We start from the raw sequence: 21,206 nt of genomic DNA, 5'->3' as shown, positions 1-21,206 counted from the left end.
GCATATACCTTACTGCAATTGGAGGAGGGAAGTCAGTGGGGGAACACCAACACTTCCATGTGGGAATCAGTAGCCCACCAGGTTTATTCCTTGTGCCCATATGGATAAATTGTGGACGGAGCACAGGAACATCCTTCCATAAAATATCACTTTTATTCAAAATGATTAAAACCATCACGGAGTTAGGCACCCACAGCTTTACGCGTTTCATGGCTTCTCGCCACTTCATCAGAAGCTAATGGTTTTAATCGTTTGAATAAAAGTGATATTTTATGGAAGGATGTTCCTGTGCTCCGTCCACAATTTATCCATATTTCCCTGCGTTTTGCCTGGATTGGAGGCAGGTTTGAGACGTTGCAGCACGGAGTACCAAGTTGCAGTTAAACCCATCTGGTGAGTGCTCGCCTGTTTTGCTATTTCCTATTCCTTGTGCCCAGTCAGACCCCGGCACTTATTCCTTATTAAAAGTATTTGACATTTCCTTCTACTTTACATAAAAGTCTGAGAACTTGTTCCCTGTATAGCACTGAGGCCTGCGTGCCCACCAGAACCTGTTCTACCCCAGTCAATAACCATACAATAAGCCGACTCTCTGGAATTCCTTTCCCTGGGCTGCTCTTTCCCACTGTCAGACAGGACAGTAGTGCTTGGACCCAGCTGGTCCAGGACATGTGTGAAAAATAAGAATGTCAGTGTATTGAAAAAGTTGTGTTTCAGGCTGATTAAGATTCCCCCCAAACCCCACTAGCTCCGCCCATCAGTTCCACTTCCTGCTGCCTCCTTTCCCAGGCTGTGCAGGGGGGCGGCGGCACTGTAGGATAGGAACCAATCAGCAGCTAGGCTGCCCTGATAGGGAACTGAAGCCTGTCTGTGCTTGTGTGAGTGCAGGGCTGTGATTGGCTCTCCCCCTCCTACTGTGCTTCTGGCAGGGACCGTTAGGACACGCCCACCCCTCATGTGAAACCCAGACAGGGACCTGAGAGGATCTATAGGGAGCCCCAATAAAGGGGCCATTGTTACAGATAGGGTTAATGTTTAGCCCAAAGGGAAACCAGCACCGTATATTATTCATAATTGCCTACAGGGTTAGGGGTTTCCCATTTAACCAATATGTCTCCTATAAGACAGAAGGCTATGGCGATCACATGCCGACAGTAAGGAATTTCTGGTTTGCAGAACCCATACGGACAGATCCGACTGTTGGAAAGAGCTGGTCAAAGTAAACGGCACTGATGGGGCATAGAGCAGAAGCTAAAGGCGGGATGAGGGGGGTAACACAGGACAAATAGGGCAGAACAACTGCTGAGCAAATGTTGTTTATTGGGTAAATGCAGTCTCTGCGCTACAGTTTATTGCTGAAACCTTACTAAGCCGTATGACTTTTCTGGTGTTTATTAAGGCTGCTTTTGATGGGGAAACACTCCCCGCATTCTGTGCAAGAAAAAGGCAATTCCCCCGTGTGGAGTTTTTGATGCGTATGGAGGGTTCCCTTCTGAGAAAACCGTTTCCCGCACTCGGAGCAGGCGTAGGGTTTCTCTCCCTTGTGAATCACCTGATGTCTCTGAAGCTGAGTTCTCCTATGGAAAGTCTTCCCGCATTCGGAGCAGGAGAAAGGTCTCTCCCCCGTGTGTGCCTTCTGGTGGTTGTACAGGCTGCCGCTGTGAGTAAAGCTCTTCCCACATTCCTTGCAGATGAACGGTTTCTCCCCCGTGTGTATGAATCCGTGAGTCATTAGGGTGAACTTGTTAAAGAAGCATTTGCCGCACTCTGTGCAGGTGAATCGTTTCTCCCCCGTGTGGATTTTCAGATGGATGGAAAGATTTTTCTTGCGAGAGAACGTTTTCCCACATTCCGTACACGCGAACGGTTTCTCTCCCGTGTGAATTTTCTCGTGCTGGAGGAGGTGGCTCTTATAGGAGAAGCTTTTCCCACATTCTGCACACGTAAAGGGTTTCTCCCCCGTGTGAATTTTGTGGTGACTGTGAAGTTGACTCTTTAGGGAGAAGCTTTTGCCGCATTCTGAACATGTGAATGGTTTCTCCCCGGAGTGAGTGATCTGGTGTTGCTGCAGAGCGCTCTTGTACGGGAAGCTCTTCCCACACTCTGTGCACGGGAAATCCTTCTCGTCTGCATGGGATTTCTGGTGACTGTGAAGCTGGCTCTTCAAAAAGAAGCTTTTCCCACATTCTGTGCAGGAGAATGGTTTCTCCCCTAAGTGGGTTTTCTCGTGGGCTAGAAGGCCGCTCCTTTGCGAGAAGTTTTTCCCGCATTCCCGGCAGGAGTACGGTTTCTCTCCCGTATGAATTTTATGGTGAGTGTACAGGTTGTTTATCTGGGAGAAGCTTTTCCCACACTCTGTGCATATATAGGGTTTCTCCCCGGTGTGAACCTTCTGGTGGGAATAAAGGTTCCCCAGCTGAGAGAAGCGCTTCCCACACTCGGAGCAGGAATAGGGTTTCTCCCCTCTGTGGATCATCTGGTGCCTCACGAGTTTGTATTTCCTTGTGAAGCTTTTGCCACATTCTGCGCAGGAGAAGGGCCGCTCCCCGGTGTGACTCAGCTGGTGGGTTTGCAGACTCCGCTTGCTGCCATATTGTTTCCCACACTCGGGGCAGGGAAAAGGTTTCTGTGCCGTGGGTTTCTCCTCAGTGCAAGGCTGGGTGCATCGGTGCGAGCCTAGATCCCCGTTTTCAGAGCAGACCACCCCACAGTGACCGCAGATAAAACCCGACGACACGTCCCCTTCGTGCAGCCGCCCCTGGGTTGTATTCGCAGCATCACACGGGTCATCGCTTTCTGGCACTTGTGAGTTCATTAAAGGGCTTTGAGTTTCAGAAGACAAATTTCCCTCCTTGGTTTCTAGGAGAAGATGAAGAAAAAAGTAGAAGGAATAAATATATATATATATATTTTTTTTTTTCAAAACGGCATTTTCTCATTTCTAGGGATTCACTGAATTCAGAATTTGGTTCAGGATTTCTCGGCAGGATTTAGATTCGGGCGAATCCTTAGAATCATGTGACGTTTGGTCACAAACACGGAAGTAAAAAAATGTTTTCCCATGCGCTTTGCACACCGTTCTATTTAACCCTTCTTTATACTAATTTGCTAAATATTTGGGCAAATAGTTGCGTATGCAAAGGATTCAGGGTTCGGCTGGATCCGAAGATTGTGGATTTGGTTCATCCCTACTTATTTCCCATTACTCTGAAGCAGAATTAAAAGGGGACATATTGTGTGAAAAACAATATTGTGCCAATGAATTGTACTCATATAAATACAGAAGGAATTGACTTTAAACAGTAGTGTTCAAGCTGATTTATTTACACTTTCTCCAAAACCCCACTAGCCCCGCCCATCTATTCCACTTCCTGCTGCCTCCTTTCCCAGGCTGTGCAGGGGGGCGGCGGCACTGTAGGATAGGAACCAATCAGCAGCTAGGCTGACCTGATAGGGAACTGAAGCCTGTCTGTGCTTGTGTGACTGCAGGGCTGTGATTGGCTCTCCCCCTCCTACTGTGCTTCTGGCAGGGACCGTTAGGACACGCCCACCCCTCATGTGAAACCCAGACAGGGACCTGAGAGGATCTATAGGGAGCTCCAATAAAGGGGCCATTGTTACAGATAGGGTTAATGTTTAGCCCAAAGGGAAACCAGCACCGGGTATTATTCATAATTGCCTACAGGGTTAGGGGTTTTCCCATTTCCATGGATAATGAAAACCTTGCATAAAAGTAGAATTTCTAGACACCCCAAAATTCACACAATTTTCTTTGCCTGATGGAAGAAAACAGAGCAGCGCAGCAGGGCGGAAAGGCTCCATCTCGTGCCACTAAAGCTTCCCCACTGAGCACGTGCAGCTGAAGCCGATACGGAGCAGGTACAGCGCTGCACACTTTGTGTCTATAACAACACATTACTGACATTACTCTCTGCTTTCCTTTCCAAGCTCTGTGACAGGGGTGAGGGAACTGGCACTGCCTTTATATAAACAGATGGTTCCTGTACTTACTGGGATCCCCCTCAGCGCTGAGGTTCATCTGCCCGAGACGAAGTGCTTCATTCTCTGCTTTCACTTCCCTCTGCCAAATCCCCGGGGACCCTGAGAAAAAGAAAATATAACATTTACTAAAAAAAAAGTCGGCTACAAACCTGCAAAACTGCTTCATATAATCCCCCCCTGAAAGGGCCAACTGCAGGGAAGACTGCAGAGTTAAATAAAGGTCTGTTTATATGGAAAAGAAGTCCTGTTGTAGTTTGGCAACTACTGGGTTAAAGGGGGTTGTTCGCCTTTAGATTAACGTTTAGTATAATGTAGAGAGTAATATACTGAGACAATTTGCAGTTGGTCTTAATTTTTTTATTATTTGTGGGTTACTCAGCTTTATATTCACCAGCTCTCCAGTTTGGAATTTCAGCAGCTATTTGGTTGCTAGGGTCCAAATTACCTTAGCAACCAGTTACTGATTTTTAGGAGACGGTTTTAAAGGAGACATATCCTATAAAAATGATGAATGTGCCAGGGAATTATACTCCTCTAGATATAGAAGGATTGTGCTTAAAGTTGTGTTTCTGACTGATTTATTGAGAAATTCCCCCAAACCCCACTAGCCCCGCCCATCTGTTCCACTTCCTGCTGCCTCCTTTCCCAGGCTGTGCAGGGGGGCGGTGGCACTGTAGGATAGGAACCAATCAGCAGCTAGGCTGACCTGATAGGGAACTGAAGCCTGTCTGTGCTTGTGTGAGTGCAGGGCTGTGATTGGCTCTCCCCCTCCTACTGTGCTTCTGGCAGGGACTGTTAGGACACGCCCACCCCTCATGTGAAACCCAGACAGGGACCTGAGAGGATCTATAGGGAGCTCCAATAAAGGGGCCATTGTTACAGATAGGGTTAATGTTTAGCCCAAAGGGAAACCAGCACCGGATATTATTCATAATTGCCTACAAAATTAGGGTTTTCCCATTTATCCAATATGTCTCCTTTAATATAAAAATGAGCAATACAAAAAGTAGCAATGCCAATAAAATTGTAGCCTCATAGAGCATTTGTCTTTTGGACGCCAGGATCAGTGACCCCCCCCCCCCCCCCCCCCCACTTGAAAGCTGAAGAGAGTCAGGGGGAAGAAAGCAAATAATTCAAAAACTATAAAAAAAAAGAAAAAATGAAGACCAATTGAAAAGCTGCTTAGAATTAGCCATTCTATAACAAACTAAAAGTTAACAGGGTTCAGACTGGGAGATGGATAAATAGCAGCCCTTTAAAACATTCCAATCACATGGATTTCTATGTATTCACATACACCAATACTAAGCCGTAATGTCATGTGACATATATAGTTACCGCCGCACTCTGGCTACTTACCTTCATCAGTAAGTGGAACTGGGAAATCCGGCCTGGAGTCCTCACAGTCATCAGAGTCCCATTCCTCTTTTATCTGAATCTGCGTAATCTCTGACTCTGAGTAATGGGAGACTGGAAACAGGTTACTGGGACTCCCCCCCTGCACCAACCAACCCTTCCAATAATCCCTGAATATCTCCCCAGTGAGATCCCCACTGTATAACAAGACTTACTATCCGCAAAAACTGAATCTACTTCCATCTTTATTGTGGGCAGATGGTTCTCTTCATTCTCCACTTTCACGTCCATTCTCCCTGGATAAATCCCTGCAGAAAGAGAAAGAAAAGTCATGTATATAAAGCTGCCTGTGGGGCTGCGCTGGAGCCCCCCCTCTGATATTAGTGCAATAAATACATGTTGTACAGGGAGGGGTTTATCCAATCAGTAAACTGCCCCTCTCTATCAGCCCCTGCAGCGGGATTAACCCCCAGTCCCACAGCCGCCCCTCTCTATCGGCCCCTGCAGCGGGATTAACCCCCAGTCCCACAGCCGCCCCTCTCTATCGGCCCCTGCAGCGGGATTAACCCCCAGTCCCACAGCCGCCCCTCTCTATCAGCCCCTGCAGCGGGATTAACCCCCAGTCCCACAGCCGCCCCTCTCTATCAGCCCTGCAGCGGGATTAACCCCCAGTCCCACAGCCGCCCCTCTCTATCAGCCCCTGCAGCGGGATTAACCCCCAGTCCCACAGCCGCCCCTCTCTATCAGCCCCTGCAGCGGGATTAACCCCCAGTCCCACAGCCGCCCCTCTCTATCAGCCCCTGCAGCGGGATTAACCCCCAGTCCCACAGCCGCCCCTCTCTATCAGCCCCTGCAGCGGGATTAACCCCCAGTCCCACAGCCGCCTCTCTCTATCAGCCCCTGCAGCGGGATTAACCCCCAGTCCCACAGCCGCCCCTCTCTATCAGCCCCTGCAGCGGGATTAACCCCCAGTCCCACAGCCGCCCCTCTCTATCAGCCCCTGCAGCGGGATTAACCCCCAGTCCCACAGCCGCCCCTCTCTATCAGCCCCTGCAGCGGGATTAACCCCCAGTCCCACAGCCGCCCCTCTCTATCAGCCCCTGCAGCGGGATTAACCCCCAGTCCCACAGCCGCCCCTCTCTATCAGCCCCTGCAGCGGGATTAACCCCCAGTCCCACAGCCGCCCCTCTCTATCGGCCCCTGCAGCGGGATTAACCCCCAGTCCCACAGCCGCCCCTCTCTATCGGCCCCTGCAGCGGGATTAACCCCCAGTCCCACAGCCGCCCCTCTCTATCGGCCCCTGCAGCGGGATTAACCCCCAGTCCCACAGCCGCCCCTCTCTATCAGCCCCTGCAGCGGGATTAACCCCCAGTCCCACAGCCGCCCCTCTCTATCAGCCCCTGCAGCGGGATTAACCCCCAGTCCCACAGCCGCCCCTCTCTATCAGCCCCTGCAGCGGGATTAACCCCCAGTCCCACAGCCGCCCCTCTCTATCGGCCCCTGCAGCGGGATTAACCCCCAGTCCCACAGCCGCCCCTCTCTATCGGCCCCTGCAGCGGGATTAACCCCCAGTCCCACAGCCGCCCCTCTCTATCAGCCCCTGCAGCGGGATTAACCCCCAGTCCCACAGCCGCCCCTCTCTATCGGCCCCTGCAGCGGGATTAACCCCCAGTCCCACAGCCGCCCCTCTCTATCAGCCCCTGCAGCGGGATTAACCCCCAGTCCCACAGCCGCCCCTCTCTATCAGCCCCTGCAGCGGGATTAACCCCCAGTCCCACAGCCGCCCCTCTCTATCAGCCCCTGCAGCGGGATTAACCCCCAGTCCCACAGCCGCCCCTCTCTATCAGCCCCTGCAGCGGGATTAACCCCCAGTCCCACAGACAGTGCAGGGAGGAGGAGGAGGAGGAGGAGGAGGAGGGAAAAGCACTTACCCAGTAGCCCAGGCTGGAGATGTGAGTGCAGGGGAGGGACAATGCCAGGGACACAGGGGAGGGAGTTACAGGGACACAGGACACAATCCCCAGCCGGCCCCTCACTGCTCTATTCAGGCTGTATCTGTGTATCGGTGGGCGGTGCTTCCAGCCTTCCCTGGGGGAGGGACGTGCAACTTTCTCCACAATTCGGTCAGTTTGGATCAATTCACATTCAGAGAGCCAATCAAATGAAGGCTTACTTTCGCTTCTGTGGCGTCACTAGGTGGGCGTGCCGCCGCCATTGCGCCAAATTCCTGTCACGTGGCTATACAATATAATAAATCTGGGGGGGGGGGGGTTACAGTGGAACCTGAGCCGTGAGTGCGGGGGCAGGATTTGCCGGTAGCGCTCACACCGCCTGGGCACTGTTACTATTTAGTTGGTTAAAAGCACTTTGGCAATTGTTTCCACTCCCTCAATAAAGCGCCGGGGGAGCTGCAGGGAGTGTGGGGGGAGGGGCTCGAACAATACGGCTGAGGGACACATTTGTGTGTGTGGGGGGAACGGTAAAATCAGGGGGGGTCCAACCTTTGAGTACAGGGGTGCTGCCGTGTGTGCCCCATCGCCCTGAGGTGGAAATACTATGAACCCATTGCTCTGCCCCCGCCCTCTGCCCCCTGTAGGCGGGCCCTTAGCGCTGGTTGGTGGCTGATTGACAAGCGCTGGACCAGTTCGGAGACGGTTTTGGGCGGGATCGGCTGCCGTGCATTTTCAATTCTCACAATCCACCGCTAGAGGTCACTGTTAGTTGTGTTCCCAAAGTGGCGCTATTAGCAATTCCCAAATATGATCGCTAGATGTCGCCATGCTCCTTGGGAACCCAACATTATAGGTTGTTCGGTACCTACACGGAATCATTTCCTGATGCTTTGCACTTCCTTCCTATGTGCCAGAGCGGTAGGTACGGTAGGTTACTCGTTCCACCCTAGGGGACTTGGCTTATAATTTGTGGCATGCCCAAGCCTTGGCCCCTTATATATATAATTATATGTGTCCCAAACAGGGTGTATATAAACTCTGTCTCCTTCCCACACTGCACCCTGGGATACAGAGCAACCCCTCTATTGGCTCCTATCCCTTTAATAAAGGCTGTTAGAGCACTGGGTTAGATACCTTCTTCCCCTGGGCTGAAAGGGGACATATTGAAAAACAATATTGTAACAATGACTTGTACTCACCTAAATATAGAAGGAATGGGATTTAAGTTGTGTTTCAGGCTGATTTATTGAACATTTCTGTAAATACCCCCACTAGCCCCGCCCATCTGTTCCACTTCCTGCTGCCCCCTTTCCCAGGCTGTGCAGGGGGGCGGCGGCACTGTAGGATAGGAACCAATCAGCAGCTAGGCTGACCTGATAGGGAACTGAAGCCTGTCTGTGCTTGTGTGAGTGCAGGGCTGTGATTGGCTCTCCCCATCCTACTGTGCTTCTGGCAGGGACCGTTAGGACACGCCCACCCCTCATGTGAAACCCAGACAGGGACCTGAGAGGATCTATAGGGAGCCCCAATAAAGGGGCCATTGTTACAGATAGGGTTAATGTTTAGCCCAAAGGGAAACCAGCACCGGATATTATTCATAATTGCCTACAGGGTTAGGGGTTTCCCATTTATCCAATATGTCTCCGTTAAACCCCAAGGATCATAGCAAACTGTCATTCTGCTGTCTCTATTAAAATGCGAATGCTGTGTTTTTAAAAATCTTTCTTATCATGTAGGCAGTGATGAATAATACACAGAGCCAGTTATAAATTTGGACATATAAAGGATCATACCTTAAAGGAGACATATCCAAAAAAATAACAATGTACCAATGAATTATACTCCTCTAGATATAGAAGGATTGTGCTTTAAAAAGTTGTGTTTCTGACTGATTTATTGAGAAATTCCACAAAAACCCCACTAGCCCCGCCCATCCGTTCCACTTCCTGCTGGCTGAATTCTCTGGATGAGCTGGGGAGCCGGCGGCCCTCCGTACCCTGCACTGTAGGATAGGAACCAATCAGCAGCTAGGCTGACCTGATAGGGAACTGAAGCCTGTCTGTGTTTGTGTGAGTGCAGGGCTGTGATTGGCTCTCCGCCTCTTAATGTGCTTCTGGCAGGGACACGCCCACCCCTCATGTGAAACCCAGACAGGGACCTGAGAGGATCTATAGGGAGCTCCAATAAAGGGGCCATTGTTACAGATAGGGTTAATGTTTAGCCCAAAGGGAAACCAGCACCGGATATTATTCATAATTGCCTACAAAATTACATTTTTTTCCCATTTATCCAATATGTCTCCTTTAAAGGAGACGTATTGGATAAATGGGAAAACCCCTAACCCTGTAGGCAATTATGAATAATATCCGGTGCTGGTTTCCCTTTGGGCTAAACATTAACCCTGTCTGTAACAATGGCCCCTTTATTGGAGCTCCCTATAGATCCTCTCAGGTCCCTGTCTGGGTTTCACATGAGGGGTGGGCGTGTCCTAACGGTCCCTGCCAGAAGCACAGTAGGATGGGGAGAGCCAATCACAGCCCTGCACTCACACAAGCACAGACAGGCTTCAGTTCCCTATCAGGTCAGCCTAGCTGCTGATTGGTTCCTATCCTACAGTGCCGTCGGAACAGATGGGCGGGGCTAGTGGGGGTTTTGGGGAATTTCTCAATAAATCAGTCAGAAACACAACTTTAAGCACAATCCTTCTATATCTAGAGGAATATAATTCCCTGGTACATTCATCATTTTTATAGGATATGTCTCCTTTAAAAAAATAACTCCCTTTTTGGAGCTCCCCATAGATGCTCCCTGGTTTGTTACAAATAAATAGTGAGTGTGTCTTCACCAACTTTGTGAGTAGGTAGGTGGCCGTATTCACATAACCTTTGCTATGTTTAATCAGGGTCGGAGTGGGGGGGGTGAAGGGCCCACCGGGATTACCGCCCTGGGACCCCGCGCACCCCTAACGCCTGCAGGGCTCCCCGCCCGACGTCCTCCCCTGAATGTGTGTATGTGAAACGCATCAGGAGGACATCGCTGGCAAAGAGAAACTGCAACAAAGTCGGCTCTGGGCTGCTGGGGCCCACCAGGTATTATCCCGGTGACCCGGAGGCTCAGTCCGACCCTGCGTTTAATAATAATATTACAGTCCCATGACTCCTTCTTCTTTTTATTGGTAGGCTTCCCATTGGCTCGGCCACTTCACACAGCAGTATGCAGAAAAAGGAACCAAACTGCGAGGATCATAAAAAGGAGGGTGAAAATGGGACAGGGAGCCAGTGGCGTAAGTAGCCGGTGAACCTTCAGAACCAAAGGTTCAATTTATGGGCATCTATTTTTTGTGTGCCAGTGGGTAGATTAGTGGGTAGATTGGTCACTTTGATAAAAGCAACAAAGCAAGTTATTGGGGAACGTTATGTGGCTATCTACTGTATATGTGTTGCTCATATAGATACATACACACATCCAGATACTAAAGGGACACATTGTAGAACAGATATGTTTTGCCCAAAATGTATATATTTTCTTTCTGCCCAGAGATAGGGGGCGCTCACCATTTCCCAATTCTCGTTAGGTGTCCCAAAGGTTGAACCTGAAATAATACAAGTCCAAATAAAAGATGAACCCCCAGAATCCGAAGATCACCTTAACCCAATGGGAAGTGCCGATGGGGGTAAGTAATGTATTGTTCCATGTAGCTGGATTTCAGGGAGGGGCTGCACAGCCTGGGGAAGCAGCCAGAGGCAATGAAACAGCTGCAAGGCTAAGGAAAGACTTCATTACTAGGTCAGCACCAACTAATTGTGTAGTTCTCTCTCTTTATATATATATAAACAAGAGTAAACAATGTGCCAGTGCATTATTTAACCCAAGAGATGCTAAGCCCATCTGTTCCACTTCCCGCTGCCTTCTTTCCCAGGCTGTGCAGGGGGGCCGGCGGCACAGTAGGACAGGAACCACTGGGCATCATGTGGAAGGAAGTGGGGCAGATGCATTTTCTGATAGGGGTAAGTAAATACTGTTAAAATTAGAGTTTGCTTGACCAATACCTGATCTGGTTCTGGTCAGATATCAATGGGGAAAGCTTTGGATGTGGATTTTCTCAGGCTGCTCTAATGACTTTGTTATTAGAATAGGGATAGGTGGACATTATTAGGCTGAACCAATCATTGCATTTTAATTACTGAGTCATAAGAAGGAAACAATTGTGATCGATTCATGGGATGAGGGGCAAAGATCCCCTAGGCTGATGAGGTCGCCCATAAGATAAAGCATTGTGTATAACTAATAAATTGTATTCATTTTTGGGTTGAAGTTGCTTGTCTCTTTTGTTTTGTTAGTGACTTGGCTAAATGACGAGGAAAGTCAGGACTCTGAAGCCCCTAGACCTTGGCTAAGGCACAAGAGCTTGTCGGATATGGATGTTTGCTCAGATATGTTGGATAGAGGCAATGATCCAATGCAGGGGCCTGGGGCACTGCACAAAGCTTCAACCAATGCCGAATGCGAGTCTGGCACAAGTAAGGGGGAGGCCTTGGGAACCGCCGAAGTACTGGGATATATCTGTGGGAAATGTGGCAAATGCTTCTCCGTGACCAGCGACCTTATTGCCCACAACTGCTCACTCAACTGGAACGAGGATACCGCCGTCAGCCAAAAACAGCCCGAGGTCAAAAACTTCAACTGTCGATTCTGTGGCAAGTTCTGCAGCACTAAATATGCTCTGCAGATCCACGAGTTTGTGCACACCGGGGAAAAACCCTACCAGTGCACAGAGTGCGGGAAATGCTTTGCTCAGCGGAGCAACCTCAACAGCCACAGGAAAACGCACACGGGGGTGAAACCGTTCAAGTGCGGCGAATGCGGAAGGCGCTTCTTGAAGAAGAGCAACCTGCAGTCTCACCAGAAGCTTCACGGGGAGAACCCATTCAGCTGTCCGGAGTGCGGAGAAGGGTTTTCTACAAAGAGCAGCCTCAAAAAGCACAAACAGACTCATGCAGAAAGCACTTAGGTACTGGGAAAGTTTGGGTGTGATGAGCGACAGTCGCAGTCACCAAGGGGTCCGAAGAAAGGCGTTATTTATAATACTGAGCAATACTGACGGACATTACAGGACCAGTAACAACAAGAATGAATTGTTTTTATTTACTCTGACATGCTGGGTATTTCTATCCTGTACAGGTAAAAAGCTTTTCTGTCAAGCCCTGTATTGCACTGCAGTGTTTTATCAGCTATGCGGTGTTCAGCCATCTTTGTTGTCAAAGCCCCGCCCAGCCTGTTCAGCGGAGCCTAAGGGCTATGATACATTGTTTGGATGATACATTGCTTGTGAGGAGAATAGCAATTGTACAAGATCAGCAAGTTACCTCTCGTGGCTTCCCACAGGAGAACATGGCAGGCAATGGTGGTGGCGGAGAGGCAAGGAATTAAAACAAAAAATAATCATGCTTTTTGGAAATGGTGCCAAATGTACAAAGTGCCGATTAGGTGAAAATACTTTTAGGGCCCTTTTGTTTCCTGATAGTTACTGGGCCTTTAGGCTTACTGGGCAGCAGGACATTGTTGGTGTAGGAAATGGATCCAGAGATTGGAGTTTGGTTCCTACCAGGGTCGGACTGGGGTGTGCAAGTCACACTGGGGCCCACTCTCCCTCTGGGGCCTCGCCACCTGCCCCTCCCCCCACAAGTGCACTTTATACCTATTTTTGCCACAATCAGGGGAGGAGCTCAGTGGGGGAGCAATGGGCAGGGCAGGCTGGGATTGGGTCTGGGACAGGGGGATTTTTCCCAGTGTCCCTTCGGCCCAGTCTGACCCTGCTCCCTACATTTCCTGCTACAGGCTGTCCAGTGACCAGGGACCTTCCAGCCGAGACTCTTCAGCTGCTACATTCTACAGCTCCCACTTCCATTGAGAACTATTGTTTTTCAGGCATTATCCATTATACCTTTTTCCTTTCTATAGCACAGAGCGTTAACACTTTTTTCCAGGTGCTGTGTTTTTTTTTTTATTTCCAACGGTAAAGCAGTAACTCGTAGCAACCATCAGATTTGCCCAGTATTTCTAAATGACCCTACCTGTATTGCTCTGTGCACTTACGCAGCTTACAGCAATAACACAACAAACACAACACTTGGAATTAGTATAGTGTACCCCTATGTATAAACTATTTCCCAGTGAACTAGCATCTCGTGGGCAAATTGTTTTGAATAACAGTGCCTTCTTGTCTATGTGAATCAGTTCGATTTGGATGAATCTCTGAAATGTGGGGATATCAGGGATTTTCTCAGCACATTTTAGGAGTCCAGTTGGCGGGCCCTGAATATGGGGTTCTCTGGTTGGCCCCTTGGTGCCCCGGTCCGACACTGAATCATGCCCAGTAAGCCTGGCACACCCTGCCAGTTTATGGATGCCAAAACTGCATCTGTATTAGGAATTAGTGGCAGCTCCTTCCCCTTTCCCCATGCTGAATCTGCACCCTATTTTATTTATATTATCCAAAGGGGGCTCTGTACAAATCAAGGCTTTTTAGTGCTACAGGACTGGGAATGCAGGATTCAAATATTCCTTAATGCAGAACAGAGAATTCTGTGTGCTCCCCCTTGCTTCTGCGCCACATAATCGCCCTACTCTCCATGTACCTGATGCACAGACTGATTATCTGATACTGTGTCGCAACCTACACTTATTGCAAATAAACACACTGCTCTTCTATTTTAATCAGGAACAGCAATGCTGCTTTGTACTCTGAGCAATATATGTGTGTGTTTGTATTGGTCTCTAGATGTATTTTTATATATTTATACAGCAGTACTTATGCACACAGCACAGCAGGACAATGCACGGCACTCAACAGTATATTTTAATTACAAAATGTAAACAGTTTATAAAAACTTGTACAGATTTTGTAATTAAAGTATATTGAAGAGATGTTTCTTCCTGTTTCTGCTCCATCCGGTTTTTATAGATAATAAAATTATCTATAAAAATGGCCCCTTTATTGGAGCTCCCTATAGATCCTCTCAGGTCCCTGTCTGGGTTTCACATGAGGGGTGGGCGTGTCCTAACAGTCCCTGCCAGAAGCACAGTAGGAGGGGGGGAGCCAATCACAGCCCTGTAGTCACACAGTCAAAGAATGGCTACAGTTCCTGTCAGATCCTAGCTGCTAATTGGCTGGCATCTTGCAGTCCAAGGTGCTGAAAGCTGTCAGGTGCCCTTTAAACCCCAGCATATGATATTATTTAAAGGAGACATATCATGTGAAAATTAAGAATGTACCAGTGAATTATACTCCTAAATATAGATGGATTGTGCTTATAAAAATGTTTTGGAATGATCTCTAGTTAGGACACACCCATCGCTAATTTGAAACACAGTCAGGGACCGTATTTATCCAACATGTCTTATTTAGGCCCCCAATTTACTCCTATTCCTTATTAGCAGGATTCTCAGAGCTAGATATGCAGGGTCAGACTGCAGGGCCCACCAGGGCTGCCACTGCAGGGGCTACGCACCCTCCCAAGGGACCCCTGCCATGGTCCCCACACGCCCTAAAGTGAAATCAGAGAGTGGAGAATCGGACACCGAGGGTCACGGCACTGAAACAAAGAGCAAGGTGGGTTCCATTTCTGTGGTAGGTAAGTAACATGTATATAGAAAACCCTGACCTGGTTTCATTATCCACGGGCAGGTTCTGCATTATATTTTTACTAATTGGACTCTAAATGTATTTCATCACGAACATGATGTGAAGTAAAAATGTGTATGAGATGGAGGACCCTAAAGCCGGCCGTACACGCACAGATATTATAGTATGAAACCTTGTTTCGTATGATATTCGGTGCGTGTATGGCAGATTAATGGGGAGACGGATATTGCAAAGGCTGCGGATACCGGACGTCTCATTGATTGGGCACAATAAAAGATTTTGATAAGGCGCCAATGAAGGCCCCCGAGCAAAATCTACGTTTAGGGCTGAATGGGCAGGTAGAGGTAGAATCCGTATTGTTTCTACCTCCATATCTTTAGATTCAGCCTTGCACATCAATGTGGGGAATGTCCCAATGGTTGCAGGAAAGATCGTTATGTATGGAGACCTTCAGTCCTAAAGGCAGCACAGGAAGTGACCAGCAGGTACTAATAAAGAGCCTCTTTTAAATGTGGTGTCATGTGGCATTCCCATTATGCCAGTCTCTGCATTGTACAATAATGGCCTTCGGAAGCGTTGACACTCTTGGGGTTTGTCTCCTTATGGGACACGTAGGGTTTTTAGAAATCCCACCATCTGGCCCATGTGTTACAGATGAGTAGCACGTGTGTCCTATGACTATGAGGGATTTCATTCATCCAGGTCATGGTATATCCAGTATAAGTAAATCTCAAGCAACTGGTAATCATTGAAGGTGTTTCACTACTCATCCGAGCAGCTTCTTCAGTTCAACCTTCAGTTGAAGATTCAGTCACTAGAGGTCTCACTGCTTCAGACCTGTGTAGGAGTTGGCTAAAATAGGGACTTGGTAGTTGCAGAAAGTGTGTGCAGCTAATGGCTTCTGTTAGAATCATTTAATAAAGTGTGTGCTGCTAGCTCCTGGGTGCAACTCCTCAGTGTGGTAACCCACCAACCCGGTCAACTCCCCTACCGGTTTGGGAAATCCCCTATTTGGTTCCTGGACCAAGGCAGTAACAGTTTCCTATTGGTCCCGATGCATGGTGACCTCTTCTTGTGGAGTTTTATATAGTAGGTGGGAGAGGGTTGCTCTTTGGAGGAAATACACAGTGCTCGATACAGAGAGAAGCCTCAGGACGCAGCACAGCCCTGTCCTTATCGCCTTGGGTCAAAAAATATTGAGCTGATAGTAAAATCTAAGGTGCAAACTACACAGAAGCTTTTACAGACTTTTTCCCCATTGAAATACATTGTCTGTCGGATGGAGATGCATGAACCAAAGTCTCCATCCAACTTGCATTACAGCCGTGGGGATCAGATTACAAATCTCATGCTTCTGCTTGCTGTTGTGTGAAAACCTGATCAAAATCTCACATGTAGTTTAGCTCTAAGGATTCGCCGGAACCCCCAACCAAATCCAGAATTGTTACATTCCTAGCAAAAACAGATGGAAGTGCCATGTTTTTGTTCTTAATAAAACTTACCCCAGGGGTTCCATCTGATAGAAGGAGGCCCATGGCCATCCACATGCATGCCTAGGGTTGCCACCTCACCCCATTAAAGGAGACATATTGGATAAATGGGAAAACCCCTAACCCTGTAGGCAATTATGAATAATATCCGGTGCTGGTTTCCCTTTGGGCTAAACATTAACCCTATCTGTAACAATGGCCCCTTTATTGGAGCTCCCTATAGATCCTCTCAGGTCCCTGTCTGGGTTTCACATGAGGGGTGGGCGTGTCCTAACGGTCCCTGCCAGAAGCACAGTAGGAGGGGGAGAGCCAATCACAGCCCTGCACTCACACAAGCACAGACAGGCTTCAGTTCCCTATCAGGTCAGCCTAGCTGCTGATTGGTTCCTATCCTACAGTGTTGCCCCCCTGCACAGCCTGGGAAAGGAGGCAGCAGGAAGTGGCACAGATGGGCGGGGCTAGTGGGGGTTTGGGGGAATTTCTCAATAAATCAGTCCGAAACAAAACTTTAATACTGGTCACATTCTGCATTGCTAATTACCAAGTATAATTACAAGAACCCGGAGAGTACGCTTATTTGCAGTGAAACAGTGTAGATTTATTGAGACATCTTTTTTAGCACTACATGTTTCGGCTAAACAGCCTTCCTCAGGTGCATATAAAAGTGAACATAGCAAAGGAAATAAATACCCTACACCCACCAACAAGTTGCACCAGCTCCACAGTGTGGCCAGGTGTATGAGTTTTCAGGGAAAGAAATTGTACTGCCATCTAGTGGCCTACTAACAATGTAACACCTTAGAAGTAATATATAATTCTTTAGTTAATTCATAGTACGGCAACAATGTATTCAGTATTTGGTAACAGTGTCTACAAACAGTGATTTATATCGTATTCGCAACATTTTATACAAGGAAAGAAAGGCTTCTCCTACCGGACGCCAATTAGGTAGAGAGATAGTTCTTTTCTGAAATAAGTCCATCATGCAAAATTTCATTGCTGTAAGGATGAAAGGTATATTGTTATAGGAAACATTTAAAGCTTAGGGCCTCATTCATACCCAATGGTTCCAATGTGTCTAATGTATGAATCCATTTTGCCTCGTTTTGTAACAGTAAGCGTGTTCTATCTCCTCCCCTCCTTGGGACCATTACATCCTCTAAGACCAGCCAGCGTAATGTTGCTGATGTATGTTTATGTAAATAGAAATGCTTGCCCACGGGTGTTTGTGTTTTCTTTTTTTCTGGGTCGTAAATGGTTATAGAATATTTATGTTCACGTATTCGTATTTTAACAGGTCTGGCTGTCTGACCTACATACATCTTTCCACATGGGCATTTAAGGGCATATACTACCGATTCAGAGTTACAGGTGTAATACCCTTTAATGGGGATCTTATGTCCCTTGTGTGGGTGTGTTACAGAGTCCCCTTTGATGATAGAGTTGCAATTACCACACCCCAGACATGGAAAGGTACCATGTTTTGGGGGGCCAAAAAAACGGGTTCGTGTCTCTTTGCCCTGAAGGTCTGATTTTACCAGTTTGTCCGCTAAATTACTTCCTCTCTTGTAGGAAAATAATGGTGGCGTTTTACAGAGTCTGACCAATGTTGGGTCTTTTTGTACAATAGACCAATGGTGCAGGATCAGCTTCTCAGGTCGTTTACTTAAAGGGCCATATTGGCTAACGAATGGTATTTGTAACTGTGATGGGGTATTATCTATTTTCTTTTTAAGTAGACTGTTTCTATCAATTTTTTGTACCTCATCTCTCAATTTGCAAAGCATTACCTTATCATATCCTTTCTCTGCAAACTTCTTTATAAGTTTGTTTGCACTCTGTGTGTATCTTAGGTCGTCTGATGCAATGCGTCTTATGCGTAAGAACTGCCCTTTTGGTATCCCCTTGATGGTATTTGGTGTATGATAGCTATCCGGTCTGAGGATATTATTTCTCTCCGTAGGTTTAGAGAAAAGATCAGTTACAATATACCCCTCTTTATTAGACACCTGCACATCAAGATAGTGTATAGTGTCAATGCTGTAATCCGCTGTAAATTTAATGGAGCCATGTTGTGAATTAATGTAATTAAGAAATTCATTCAACTGTATTTCCCCTGATTTCCAGATTATAAAGATGTCGTCCACATATCTGAAATAACAATGTATAGATTCTCTATATAATGGATTCTGGAGTATCAGTACACGTTCCAGATAATCCATAAAGATGTTGGCATAACTAGGTGCCAGATTACTGCCCATGGCCGTGCCCTGCACTTGGACGTAAAACTCCTTTTCAAAACGGAAGTAGTTATATTTTAGCACAAAGGATAATAATTCCATAAGGAAAAATATCATTGAATGTGGAGTATGACTATTGAGTAATGCTTCTTCAATATAATGCATGCCTTCTTCGTGTGGTATAGATGTATATAGTGACTGTACATCTATGGTGCACAGCATCCAGTTAGGGGAAATTTGCCCTATGTCCTGCAATTTGCAGAGAAAGTCAGTAGTGTCACAAAGGCATTGGGGTATGAATTTTACAATCTCTTGTAAATACACATCCATAAATTGGGAGAGTGGTTGTAGGATTGATCCTACCCCTGATACAATCGGGCGCCCAGGTGGGTGTTCCAAATTTTTGTGAATTTTGGGCAAAAGGTAAAGTACTGGTACTCGTGGGTGTATAACTGTGAGGACGCATTGCATCAGACAACCTAAGATACACACAGAGTGCAAACAAACTTATAAAGAAGTTTGCAGAGAAAGGATATGATAAGGTAATGCTTTGCAAATTGAGAGATGAGGTACAAAAAATTGATAGAAACAGTCTACTTAAAAAGAAAATAGATAATACCCCATCACAGTTACAAATACCATTCGTTAGCCAATATGGCCCTTTAAGTAAACGACCTGAGAAGCTGATCCTGCACCATTGGTCTATTGTACAAAAAGACCCAACATTGGTCAGACTCTGTAAAACGCCACCATTATTTTCCTACAAGAGAGGAAGTAATTTAGCGGACAAACTGGTAAAATCAGACCTTCAGGGCAAAGAGACACGAACCCGTTTTTTTGGCCCCCCAAAACATGGTACCTTTCCATGTCTGGGGTGTGGTAATTGCAACTCTATCATCAAAGGGGACTCTGTAACACACCCACACAAGGGACATAAGATCCCCATTAAAGGGTATTACACCTGTAACTCTGAATCGGTAGTATATGCCCTTAAATGCCCATGTGGAAAGATGTATGTAGGTCAGACAGCCAGACCTGTTAAAATACGAATACGTGAACATAAATATTCTATAACCATTTACGACCCAGAAAAAAAGAAAACACAAACACCCGTGGGCAAGCATTTCTATTTACATAAACATACATCAGCAACATTACGCTGGCTGGTCTTAGAGGATGTAATGGTCCCAAGGAGGGGAGGAGATAGAACACGCTTACTGTTACAAAACGAGGCAAAATGGATTCATACATTAGACACATTGGAACCATTGGGTATGAATGAGGCCCTAAGCTTTAAATGTTTCCTATAACAATATACCTTTCATCCTTACAGCAATGAACTTTTGCATGATGGACTTATTTCAGAAAAGAACTATCTCTCTACCTAATTGGCGTCCGGTAGGAGAAGCCTTTCTTTCCTTGTATAAAATGTTGCGAATACGATATAAATCACTGTTTGTAGACACTGTTACCAAATACTGAATACATTGTTGCCGTACTATGAATTAACTAAAGAATTATATATTACTTCTAAGGTGTTACATTGTTAGTAGGCCACTAGATGGCAGTACAATTTCTTTCCCTGAAAACTCATACACCTGGCCACACTGTGGAGCTGGTGCAACTTGTTGGTGGGTGTAGGGTATTTATTTCCTTTGCTATGTTCACTTTTATATGCACCTGAGGAAGGCTGTTTAGCCGAAACATGTAGTGCTAAAAAAGATGTCTCAATAAATCTACACTGTTTCACTGCAAATAAGCGTACTCTCCGGGTTCTTGTAATTATAATTGTAAAATATACAGCCAGCACGGGGACTGCTACCTGTGGATGAGTACCTACACAATACATTGGAAGCTACGGCAGGACGTCTACCCACTTTTTGCGGCTAATTACCAAGTAATTGAGAGGCATTCTGCAGACTGTACTGATTTATATGCAGCATTTGTCTAAATTAATTGCTAATTAGCCATGTGGATTTAATATGTGGTCAACATTAAAAGGGGTGAGGTGGCAACCCCAGGCATGCCCCTACCTTGGACTTGCATCCACAGCCCTGTACTAGGCATTAATGCAGGCCCTGTTGTACCCTCTCAGGCCCTGAGCACACCCATGCATCCTGCCCACTAGGGATATAAATACAGAATACGCAAAGGCTGGGCTGTGTGTGGGGTGGTGGCGTCAGGGTTGGGGTAGTATCATTGGGGGGTGGGATGGTGACAGGCCAGAGGCTGCCCGCATCCTTTTACACTGGCACTGCCATGCGCGGGGGGGGGGGGGGGGCAGAAACATCTGACAGCCAATAAACAGACACCATCTTGGATCAGTCCCATTTCTCTTTGGATATTTCTGCCCTGCCTCCCCTTTGGCTAAGGATAATACAATTCTAAGCAGCTTATAACTATAAACTCTCTCTATAGTTTTTAATTTGTAAATGTACTTGCTATTGGGAAGCAGTATTTGTCTGTTTAATGCTCTGCTGATTCTGGCTTCTGACACAATGTAGCAGCAGCTGATAAGCAG

At 47.0% G+C, this 21,206-nt stretch overlaps 2 protein-coding genes across 3 annotated transcripts; one reads left to right on the top strand and one right to left on the bottom strand.

Moving 5' to 3' along the window:
- Positions 1-1,297: 1,297 nt before the first annotated feature.
- LOC101731927 (gastrula zinc finger protein XlCGF26.1-like) lies at positions 1,298-7,774 on the bottom strand. 2 transcript variants are annotated; one of them, XM_031904236.1, is made up of 5 exons: positions 7,290-7,774; positions 5,574-5,666; positions 5,362-5,457; positions 4,012-4,101; positions 1,298-2,859 (listed from the first exon to the last, which is right to left on the bottom strand). In XM_031904236.1, exons 2-5 carry the CDS (start codon positions 5,647-5,649, stop codon positions 1,367-1,369), a joined length of 1,755 nt encoding a protein of 584 aa, XP_031760096.1. In that variant the 5' UTR covers positions 5,650-5,666; positions 7,290-7,774; the 3' UTR covers positions 1,298-1,366. The 2 variants fall into 2 exon arrangements, with proteins under 2 accessions (XP_031760096.1, XP_031760095.1); XM_031904235.1 differs by having other exon boundaries at positions 5,362-5,472; positions 7,290-7,771.
- A 62-nt stretch (positions 7,775-7,836) lies between these two features.
- On the top strand, positions 7,837-14,040 carry zfp90 (ZFP90 zinc finger protein). The gene is made up of 4 exons (XM_004919049.4): positions 7,837-8,228; positions 10,490-10,593; positions 10,885-10,983; positions 11,651-14,040. The coding sequence occupies exons 2-4, from the start codon at positions 10,524-10,526 to the stop codon at positions 12,319-12,321; spliced, it is 840 nt and encodes a 279-aa protein (XP_004919106.1). The 5' UTR covers positions 7,837-8,228; positions 10,490-10,523; the 3' UTR covers positions 12,322-14,040.
- Positions 14,041-21,206: the final 7,166 nt, after the last annotated feature.

This window comes from Xenopus tropicalis, chromosome 6 (assembly GCF_000004195.4).
Source record: "Xenopus tropicalis strain Nigerian chromosome 6, UCB_Xtro_10.0, whole genome shotgun sequence".
Classification (NCBI taxonomy): Eukaryota; Metazoa; Chordata; class Amphibia; order Anura; family Pipidae; genus Xenopus; species Xenopus tropicalis.
This window is presented reverse-complemented; position numbering and strand designations above follow the sequence as displayed.

What these genes read in the sequence shown, in the direction of transcription:
- LOC101731927 (XM_031904235.1), bottom strand. Translation starts at nt 5,649, where the DNA reads ATGGACGTGAAAGTGGAGAATGAAGAGAACCATCTGCCCACAATAAAG. An exon ending in AGATTCAGTTTTTGCGGATA is followed by an intron (nt 5,473 to 5,573) that starts GTAAGTCTTGTT and finishes ACCTGTTTCCAG; the next exon opens with TCTCCCATTACTCAGAGTCA. An exon ending in CAGCGCTGAGGGGGATCCCA is followed by an intron (nt 2,860 to 4,011) that starts GTAAGTACAGGA and finishes ATCTTCTCCTAG; the next exon opens with AAACCAAGGAGGGAAATTTG.
- zfp90 (XM_004919049.4), top strand. Translation starts at nt 10,524, where the DNA reads ATGCAGAAAAAGGAACCAAACTGCGAGGATCATAAAAAGGAGGGTGAA. An exon ending in TGGGACAGGGAGCCAGTGGC is followed by an intron (nt 10,594 to 10,884) that starts GTAAGTAGCCGG and finishes AATTCTCGTTAG; the next exon opens with GTGTCCCAAAGGTTGAACCT. An exon ending in AATGGGAAGTGCCGATGGGG is followed by an intron (nt 10,984 to 11,650) that starts GTAAGTAATGTA and finishes TTGTTTTGTTAG; the next exon opens with TGACTTGGCTAAATGACGAG.